The 10,394-nt window shown below is 41.2% G+C and overlaps 2 protein-coding genes across 2 annotated transcripts; both read right to left on the bottom strand.

Moving 5' to 3' along the window:
* Positions 1 to 1,032: 1,032 nt before the first annotated feature.
* On the bottom strand, positions 1,033 to 1,603 carry MELLADRAFT_91854 (uncharacterized protein; the record flags this gene model as incomplete). Its single annotated transcript, XM_007414825.1, has 3 exons — positions 1,033 to 1,358; positions 1,445 to 1,535; positions 1,601 to 1,603. 3 exons carry the CDS (start codon positions 1,601 to 1,603, stop codon positions 1,033 to 1,035), a joined length of 420 nt encoding a protein of 139 aa, XP_007414887.1.
* A 6,745-nt stretch (positions 1,604 to 8,348) lies between these two features.
* MELLADRAFT_45021 (uncharacterized protein) lies at positions 8,349 to 10,371 on the bottom strand (the record flags this gene model as incomplete). Its single annotated transcript, XM_007414824.1, has 9 exons — positions 8,349 to 8,566; positions 8,653 to 8,828; positions 8,894 to 9,038; positions 9,100 to 9,572; positions 9,649 to 9,840; positions 9,914 to 10,018; positions 10,116 to 10,150; positions 10,233 to 10,282; positions 10,353 to 10,371. The coding sequence occupies 8 exons, from the start codon at positions 10,258 to 10,260 to the stop codon at positions 8,554 to 8,556; spliced, it is 1,167 nt and encodes a 388-aa protein (XP_007414886.1).
* Between the last annotated feature and the right edge of the window lie 23 nt (positions 10,372 to 10,394).

Here is a 10,394-nt window from a genome sequence, read left to right as displayed (position 1 = left end):
CTGTGATGGGCAGTTGCAAGGTGAGAAATCAGAAGGCTGCGATATACTGATGATTGAAGCAAATTTGGAATACCAGGCGAAGCGAGACGGTAGAACTTGAGCTTGTGAGCAAACTTCTTGGGACGTGAAAAACTCGCAGCCTCTTTGTATCTTTCGCAATTACGAGCAGCGTCCTAAACCGGCCACCGCGCGTTCCAGGTATCACTTGAAGCGGTTAACTTGTATATTTGAGAGACCGTCGCAAAGGAGCATGTTCTTACTTTGACTGAAATGCTGACATATTGTTCTTCTCCAGTGACCCTTCCGCAATTCTCACCTTCGCAGGGTCCGTTCATTATTAATTATGGATTCTGGCCAAAAGGAACTACACGCACGAGCACGCCTCCTTATATCAAAACGTTCAAAGGCGCCAGGGTGATGGATGATCACCAGGGTTGTCCAGGAGATCTTATATACCTTCAAAGTTTCATTGTCACATTCATAGGGGTCCGATCAGATTTCATCCAGTGGTTTCTGGCTCACCATTTGCAAGAAGCTTGATCCTCAAGCACACAATAAGTCTCATGTTGATCACGCCTCTAATTCGCAGTCAAGGTCTCCAAACCATACTGATAGATTCGAGCTCAAAGTCTCGGAAAACCCAAGTTGACATTGCGGCAGAAAAACTTGAAGCCCTTTCCATTTTTAGGCTTACCTGTGGACCCCCAACATCCTCATACTGCCACAGTGAAAACTTTATTGGTGTATAATTTAAACTAGATTTGACTTTGAAGTGAGGGCTTATCAACGAGAATTTGAATTTATGATTTACGGATCGGGAAGTCTACAAGGGATATGTTATTGATATTATTGTATACATGGTCCAGTTTATAGTAAGCGAATGATTTACTCGAAAGCGAAGTGTGAATGTAGCAAAGTAGAAAAGGAAGAATTTTTGAATGCCTTCGAATCTAGTTCGCATAACTTTCTAGTATCGTCGTATTGAGTACATGATATAACCCTTTTAAGAGTATTTGACAATCTAGAATTTAATTATTTCTGTGAAGCTAATTCAACTTCTGCAGAGATCCTATCTTTTGCCCTAACGACTTTACTGAGGATATATATGCTTGTGTTTTCGTTGGCTTTGTGAAGCCTTTCATAAGCCTTTAACATATTGACCAACTCCTCAGACACCACTGGATCTGTAGGTCCACTTTGAAAGGGTACACTTTTGACATTTAAAATTTGACATGCTTCATCAACTGACATCCGATGTTTTCGAGTGATAAGTGAGCTACTTGAATCGACACCCTGAAATGAATTCGCACCAGCTCCTTCTGCACCTCCTACCGAGCTCGCTGTGCCCGAACGGGCATCTGGTAAAAAACCAAAATTTATGATTATCCTATCCAACTTGAGATCGACATTTATGAATTGATGTATATTTTGAAGTCTGACTTACTTCGAGCTGCTTGCTTATAGGCTTCTACAAATGCCTTTCCGAGAATTTGAGAACCTAGAATGACCACTTGAGAGACGATCCGAGGTAATGACTGCCGAACAAGTTGATGAGTTGTCCATTTGTCTCTTTGACTATACGAGTTGAGGCAACACATACCATTCCAATCCAATGAATAACGACGAGCTCCGAGAGTTCAATGTACGATAACAAGATTGACTTCCGAAATTTAAACGTAATATATAATCGAGACTTGAGGGGATAGAGCCTGTTTCAATAAAATGGACTTCAGTTTACAAATCTGAAAAGTTGTGGGTAGACAAGTAGACCATGATACCTGTCTTAACCCATACTATGGACGCCATACTCCCATAGACCAGTTGAAACATCTTTGAAAGTCTATTGAAAGTATCAGAAATCATGTTTAGTGTGCAGCTCAATTGATCTTGGTATTGATAGGGAATGGAATATGTGATCGACCATTTACCCACAGTGTCCGCCAAAAGTATGCCAGATGTCCGGTGAGCTCTCTATGAAGCGTAATTGCTCCTCAAAATGTTCAATAACTCAGGCTTCTTGTAGCCGCGTTCAGGATGAGCCAGATCAACTGAGCATGAGTCCTCTGCCTGTGATTTGGAATTGATCAACTTTGAGCACAGCATGCTTGCATTTTTCATATATTTGGATCACTGCCCATTGGACACATGAGTTGGTTGGTTGATCATCAGTAAACTCACTGTCAATGTGATTGATCAATGGGTGACAGGATACAATTCAATATGTGAAGCTTCTCCAATCTTTCTTACAAAAATAATGGTGGCACTTTGAGGGAAGTTTCATGGAACCATCTATATATATATTCTCAATCCACCAAACAACACCTTTTCCCAGGGGTATAGAAAAGTAATGTGTGCATAGAAAACTATGGATAGAGTACTTTTCTATACCCATACAAAATATCATTTGATACACTCATGTAAAATTTTTGAGTTTGGTCAATTGGGTATTCTCCTCTGAGTTGGCTCAGCTGCATGTATTGAGACCCAGAAGAAGCCACCACAGTTCATAGATCCTTCAGTTCTCAGCTTTTTGGACATTTATATCATGAAATACGTTTCTAATCTCATGCAAGATATTCTTGCACATTCTCAGCAACTATGTGAGCATGTATGTAATATTGCACAGATTGGCAGATTCCATTTACATACTTACATCATTACTGATGGATCCATCATGCTTGCCTGGTGGATGAAGCTTGAGAAGTATTCTGAGTACAGCCATTCCGATATTGCTTCTCGCGCCTTTTTTGAAAAGAAAATGTTTGCGAGCTTGAAACCTAAGTTTTAACTGGTTAAAACCTGAAATTTGGCGGTATCACATTGAATTGCAGCCAAGTTTGAAGTTTTATTGGGCAAAAACTTAGGTTTCACTTTTTCTTTTTCAAAACGGAGCGACAAGCAATATTGGAATGGCTGTATGTATTTAAATTTATTTTACATGGGCATAGAAATCTTGTTATCTGTGGGTATGGAACAAAATGTTTGTATGGGCTTAGAGGAATTTATCTTTATGGATATATAAAAGTACTCTACCCATATTTTTCTATGCACATATTGATTTTCTACACACCTGGGAAAAGACATCATTTGGTTTAGTGTCTCTGATTCACATGTTCTCCTTTTTTTTGATGTTATGCAAAAAGACATATTTGTTCATACCCATCTTGTGGTTCCATCATGTCCCTCTCAAATTCAAATACACAGATCCATAGTTCTCAGAAGGAGATGAGCAAAATAAAAAGCTCAAACAAGTTACTACTCTGATAGGTTAGACACATCCAATTTGACAAAGCCTCTGGTCACACTGTGGAATTATTTTGGGACAAGCTGATAGGTGCAGCAACTGTTGAGCAACTCAGACCTCAAGCACCTGCCCCTCTTGTAGTCCTGAGGTGCTCATTTCAGGCATGTATTTGGGGGAAACAAAAAAAAATCACACAATTGACAGACTATTAAAAGAATTTGAGTTGGAGACAATTCTCAACAACTACAAAAGGTGCCTTTGACAAAGTAATAAAATATAAGTCTCACAACGGCAAGTTGACAAGACTTGATGAGACAAGAACAAACGGGCAAACCTTTGACAAAGTAATAAAATATAAGTCCCCCAACAGCGAGTTGACAAGACTCAATGAGACAAGAACAAACAGGCAAACCTGAGGTTTGACACGAAGAGAAACTTTAGAATTATTTCCCCAGACGTTGAGTAAAAAGAAAACAGTATCCTCTAACAACCAACACACCTTTGACAAAGTAATAAAATATAAGTCTCACAACGGCGAGTTGACAAGACTCAATGAGACAAGAACAAACAGGCAAACCTGAGGTTTGACACGAAGAGAAACTGAGAGAGAGAAATAGAGAAATGTATAGCAAAGAGTTATGTACCAGTAATATAAATGATCAGTGACTCGAATAGAAAGATTGATGTAAGAGAAACAAAAAGATATTACCTTGAGAATTATTTCCCCAGAAGGTGAGGAAAAATTCCAAAGGGAGCAAAAGAGACACGAGGTATATAACACAAAGACAAGAATAACTTCAGAAAGAAAAACACGACATGATCATCACCCCTGCATAACTGTCCAACCACTACACACCAACCTCTTGCTAAACAACTGCATCCCTTTCATTGTTCATTGGTTAACACCTTCTTCGAGTTCACACTAAGATATCGAATGTTGGTTAGTTTAATGTTTAATAGCGTTCGTTAATGATAAGCATCTACAACAAAACTGTAGAGAGTTAACGGTGAACTTCTTGACCAAATTCTCAGTACTCTAACAACTTTCAGGCTCACCCAATGTCCGACACATTTTTGGTCAAGATTGTGACCCATTTGATTCCAAGAAAGAAAACAATTCTGTAAAGAGAGCACTGATAATGAGGCTGTACAATTTTGCCTTGGATTGGCTGCCAAGGCCTATAGGCTATGATCCATCTGGCATCAGCAGATCACTTTCATCAATGATCACTGCCTGTGTGTCTACTTCAGATCAGAGGCAAGACAAGAGTCCAGCACTGGCAGTGATTGATATTTTTCATGGTATCATCAATTATTTCAATGATCTTCAGGGTTGTAACTTTTTCATTTAGATATTTAAACTTGAATGGTTGCTCATCCATTCAGACTTTGAGTTTCTATCCAACAACAAGATCAATACAAACATCATGTCCAGAAGCTCAACAAACCAAGAAGAGAATAAAAGTTCGCACAAGCAATTGGAAATCAATGAACTCCTTAATCAACCAGAAAATTCAAGGTTAATCAGTTCTGGATGGAAAGTGGTACCTCTAAAAATTATAGTTGGGCTTTGAAAAAAAAATGATAAACAATTCAAAACTTGGGGGCAGGCTTTTGAATGGACAAATGATGAGCTACAACCTTTGAATGACATATTGGATAAAGGAGAATTTGATATTTAGGGGATACAAAGTTAAAACTGGGAGTTTTTTCCCAGTTTCCCAGTTCCCAAATACAGCCATAAACGCAAACTGGGAAACTGGGAGAATGTGGGAAACTTCCAAACACAGCCAAAGACTAAAACTGGGAAACTGGGAAAAAAATCCCAGTTTTAAATTTGTATCCCCTAATTGATATCAAGTGCATTTGATGCTGGGAGTTCCAAGGAAAAGTGGGAAGTAGGAAGCAGACAAGTCATTTTACCACTGACATTCAGGCACTGTGTCAACTATGAAATGAGATGAAATCCAATACCTTGGAGCAAATTCTTGGCTTTCATCTTCTTTGCTAGGTTGTATAAAGCATCTGATTTTGGATTGATACCCTTCACCACATAAATTTTGTGATTGCACATTGACCTGCACACACCAAGAGGTATGAAATAAAATCATATGTTTTGTGTTTGTGTTTGGATTGGTAGAATGAGATTCAATGCTCAAAAGCCCTTTGTCAATAGATAAATTGCAGGAGAATCACCCTGATTGCCCCTTTGATCTAGCAAAAAAGTTTTGTAATGACCTTTCTTCAATATCCAGGCCATTGAAGCATTCTTTTTCAACTTTTTACATTCCCACTGTAGATGATATTGGGTGTGATTTGATTTTCAAAAAACTTGATGGAACTTTTGAGCACAGTGGATGTTATAAAAGAAAGTCTGAATAAAGGCAATCAGGCTTCCTTTGTGAAATGGTTTTGCCTTTGTTGGTCTTGGGATCAAAACTGTCTCAAGCTTATGTTCAGGGCCTATGACAAGTCATTTGTACAAAATTTATGTGGTGTATTATAGTCATTAACTTGATCGACAAAAGTATATCAATAGGGCCTCTCAAACCTGACCCGGTTTTCAAAAACCCAGTTGACCCAGTTGACTTTTTGGCAGTAACTTTGTATATAAATTTGACATTTATTGACAGCTCCCAGCCAAAAAGTCAACTGGGTCAACTGGGTTTTTTGAAACCGGGTCAGGTTTGAGAGCCCCTAATCTTTTCAGAGTTTGGATCCAATACATATCAAGACACACACTATGGATTTGCATGTCAGTGTTTGCGTCACAAGCTGCTTAAAGCGCTAATTCAACCTATGATTTGCCAATGGCCGTGTACCAAAGGCTCGTAGGAGCGCAATGGCATGGTGTGAACATGGTTTGCGGGATGAAGGAGTATTACATTAGTGGAGGCACATGCCGCATCAAGTGGCGGAAGTAGCTCAACTGGTCACAATATGCATGGCAACCAAGCTGACATTCACTACAGTTGTTCAAGGCTAGTCTCAACCACAGCTTTATCCGCCCCGGTCCGAAAAGTTGGCTGTTGGAATCCCAATTTTATAGCCGGCTTTATTGTCAACATTGCGGGTAGTTTACCCTCAAGATCATCCAACACACACACTTGCTGGTAAAACTAAGGGTGTCCGATGCATTCTGCAGGAACGAGGCTTATGGGAATTATATGTAACAAAAGCTAAAGAGGCAGGTAAAAATCCTGTCTTCCGTTGTGCTTCTTGTCAGTTATCTGAAACAAAACGCGATCAAGCTGCTCGTGAGGCTCAACTCCGACGTGAAAAGGAAGCACAAGAGGCCTTTGAACGGAACAAAGAATTTGACAATCAGGCCTTCAAAGATACTGATGACCCAATGTGCTGTGCAGCTAAGATTTTAAGCTTACAGTCCGACTTTGCGAATGAGAAGCCCTTGCTTCAAAACATAATCGAAGAAGCTGGTCATATTTGTATATTTCTCCCGAAGTTTCATTGTGAACTTAACCCAATAGAACTCTATTGGGTGTTTATCAAACATTGTAAGTTACAATTCAATCATAATAATCTAAATTCCCTCTTTTTTCTACTTCATTTGGTCCTACAACCGTTCCTAACTGTTCCCTTTTGTTCAATCGTTCCAATTTTTTAATCGTTCCCTTTTTTAATCGTTGTATTTTTTGATCGTTCCCCTTTTTTAATTGCTCCCTTTTTTAATCGTTCGCTTCCAATCCATTCTTTTTCTTTGATTGATTCTTCTTTTGATCAATCCCTCTCTTTTGATCTTCTCTTCCTCATCAATCACTTCCTTTTGATTGATTGCTTTTGATCACTCCTTTTTTTAAATCACAAATGGACCTCTCACATTTACTGATAATCTCTTGACTTGAAGATTATCAAAAATACAGCATACATTGCAAGTCCTTCAGTGATTGTAAGGCTCTCTTTGAGACAGTACGGAAGATTTGTCCGGTCTCAACCATTCGAAAGTATTTCCGTAAGATTGACCATCAAACGGAGATCTATCGGTGAGTGCAGACTTTTGTTCTTGTATCTTTGTACCAATACTGACTTGATGGTCTCATAAAGACAAGGCTTCACTGGTGCCCAAGCAGAACAATTGGCCAAAGAAAAAATTTATCGCTCACATAGAACCATCTCCTGCCAGGCTGGAGTGACAATCGATTGTCAACTTAACCTTCAGGACATGTTTCCCACTCTTTGATCACTCATCTTTTTTGAAGATCAATAAGATCTTCTTTCTTTATTTGTTTATCATTATGGATTCAGCGGAATGAATCAATTTTTGAGTGCTGCTCTGTGCTGCCGTACTTATACAAGGGCCTAATTAAGCTACCCTAAGCCCCTAGGTACCTGATTAAGTACTTAACTAAGCTGGCTTAGGGTCTTAAGTACCCCAGGTCCGAAATGTGAGGTGTCAAAAAAAAATTAAAAAAATCCACCCACCCAATTGGCTCAACAAGTCATTTACAGCTTAAGGAACCTTTCAACAGGACCCTGGAATGCGTCTATGGATGTATCTGACAAAAATCAGGACCTTTTGTTGGTGATGTTTTTGGGCACTAAACTTCACTTCACTGACACCTACAGGAGTTTAAACGATGCGCCAGAGGCAGGCCTTTCAGCTACACTAACTTTCAACCGCGTAGCTCCAATACTTCCTGAGATATTTCAATGTAACAGCCAAAAAAGGCCCATATTTGGAAGGCCCTAATTGGACCTTGGAGGCCGAATTTTTTTTTGCGCCTTTGCGATTTCCGTCGAACTGAGCAACGCTACAGGTCTACGACCAGGCTCATTGGATAGCCCTGTCCCATGCGCATCTTTTTAGGTGTCTGGGACCGCGAGGCAGGTAGTGGTGTGTAGAGTAGCACCCAAAAACCGAAAATCGGGTTTCGTCAGATACATCCATAGGCGCATTCCAGGGTCCTCTTTCAACCCCCCAAAAATGACTTATTACATGTCATGCATTAGTAGGGGTTAGAGGAGTTGTGTTGTGTAATTGAATTTCGTTTTTGCGGAGCAGCTGTGGACGAGACTAGCCTTGAACAACTGTATGCTCACATGGACGAGAGGAAGTGGTTCACAGAAGCGAATAAATGTACGTGTTCAGGTTCAAGCTTTTCGTGACATTGCATCATTGATAGACAACGGCTAATGAACTCTGAGGATCTCAGAAGAATAATGGGCAATGTAAGGTCAACTTGCACAAATTCACGACGGTGATCAAGGGTAATAGTGCGACATAGTAGGCAATAGAGAGTATAAAGAAGTGTGGCATGAAGATAGAATTGCATAGATCAAGTACAATCTGTTCACGACCGGATTCTGGAATAGCAAGGAAAGGTAATTTGATGAAAGTAAGTCACCATCAAAGCCTAACATGTGGTAATGAACGTGGAAAGGTAACTTACTTGAGTTGACCCATGAAAGCGGACTTCTCGGCGGCAGTTTGGAAACGACCGTGACCGAATTTGGAAGAAGTATCGATGAATTTGAGGTGAATCTTCTCTAAATCCCTTCGGGAAGTGTGAGTCATGAGCGACTTTCGCAGTGTGATGACACGTTTCTTGACACCAGGTACAGATCCCTATAAAGAAAGACACAGTTAGTCAATATGAGGGGTGGACCGGGAGCCACTGGAAGCATTCTCACCTTTAGCATAAGGAAGTCATTGTTGACAACACCGTATCGGACGAAACCACCCATAGGAGTGATGGCCTTCTTGGTGGTATCAAATTCAGTAGTAGCGTTGGCTTCATCGCCACCTTTACCGACTCGGAAAACCTTCTTGTTGAGCCTACAAATGAACAGGTTTATAAGCCTCAAATCAGTCAACACGCAGATAGGAAAGTACCCACTCAGTTCGGTGATGGTAACCGTTTTGACCAGCACGGGCAACGGTGAACATGACCTTCGATGGATGCCAAGCACCAATACAAGCGACTTTACGAAGACCCTTGTGTGTCTTCCTCGGAAGTTTCTTGGTTCCCCATCGATGGGTTACACCCTCGAAACCCTTACCCTTGGTGACAGCAATGACATCGATATTCTCATCTTGCTCGAAGATAGAGGATACATCGAAAGTTTTCTCGAAGTGAGATTTGGCGAAGTCGACTTTGTCAGCAACTGATCCACCGTTGACTTGGATTTCCATAAGATGGGCCTTCTTTTGCTTGAGACCAGTCTTGCGGATTTGAGTGTGGGCGAGAACTCGAACAACAGTGCAGTACTTGCGAATACGTTCCAATTCTCGGGCAATGGAGCCGGTTGAGGACTCGGCGTGCTTCTTGGCATACTTGGTGAAGGCTTTCTTCTTCGACCTGTACCAGTTCTATGACAAAAGAGATCAAATACAATCAGTACAACTATCAACGAGCTGAGCAACTAGTATGGTGTAGAAAATTTACTTTGTAAAAGCGACGTTTGACTTCGTCGGATAAATGCTCGGCCCAGACGGTAGTAAGAGAACGGAGACCACGAGGAGTCTCGACGTATCCAACAACACCGACGATGACCATAGGTGGGGTTTCGATGATCGTGACGGCTTCGACGACTTCTCGCTTGTGCATCTTGGAACCGGGTCTCTCAAGTTCACGGACCTATCCCCATCGGAAGCAACGGATAAAAAGTGTAAAAAAGAGCACTTTGAGGCACGGGGAGATGTTATCTTACGATGTGAGTCATGCCGGCCTTGTAACCAAGCATGGCAGTGAGGTGGACAGGCTTGGTCTTGTCATCTCGGGGGAAAGATTTGACTTTACCGCGGTGTCGGGCTGCCTGTATAGATGAAAGGATCGATCACGTTCGTCAGGTTGGTTATTGGCTCTCCTTCTTCAGGATGCGCATACTCTCGCAAGGAGACAGAGGCGCATACCCTTTTCCTTGGCAGAAATCCAGTAGAACCGTGACCTAAAGAAATTGAGACGCAGATGAATGATGAAGTGGTTAGGGCGCGGCGAGGATCACTTGAATTCAGAATCTCGCTACGCACGAGGGTGTTCCCATTTTCGGTGTGACATTGTCGGAGTCGGAGTCGAGTGCCTGAGGAGAGAGTGTGTTGGGATGAGATGGATGGTAAAGGTGAGATGACTGCAAAGGATATATGACTGACCTTCTTGGAAGAGTCTTCGTGTAACAGGGAGGGTGGCGGGCC

This window comes from Melampsora larici-populina, assembly GCF_000204055.1.
Source record: "Melampsora larici-populina 98AG31 unplaced genomic scaffold MELLAscaffold_46, whole genome shotgun sequence".
Taxonomy (NCBI): domain Eukaryota; kingdom Fungi; phylum Basidiomycota; class Pucciniomycetes; order Pucciniales; family Melampsoraceae; genus Melampsora; species Melampsora laricis-populina.
The sequence above is the reverse complement of the archived record's forward strand: the minus strand, read 5'-3'. Positions and strand labels throughout refer to the sequence as shown.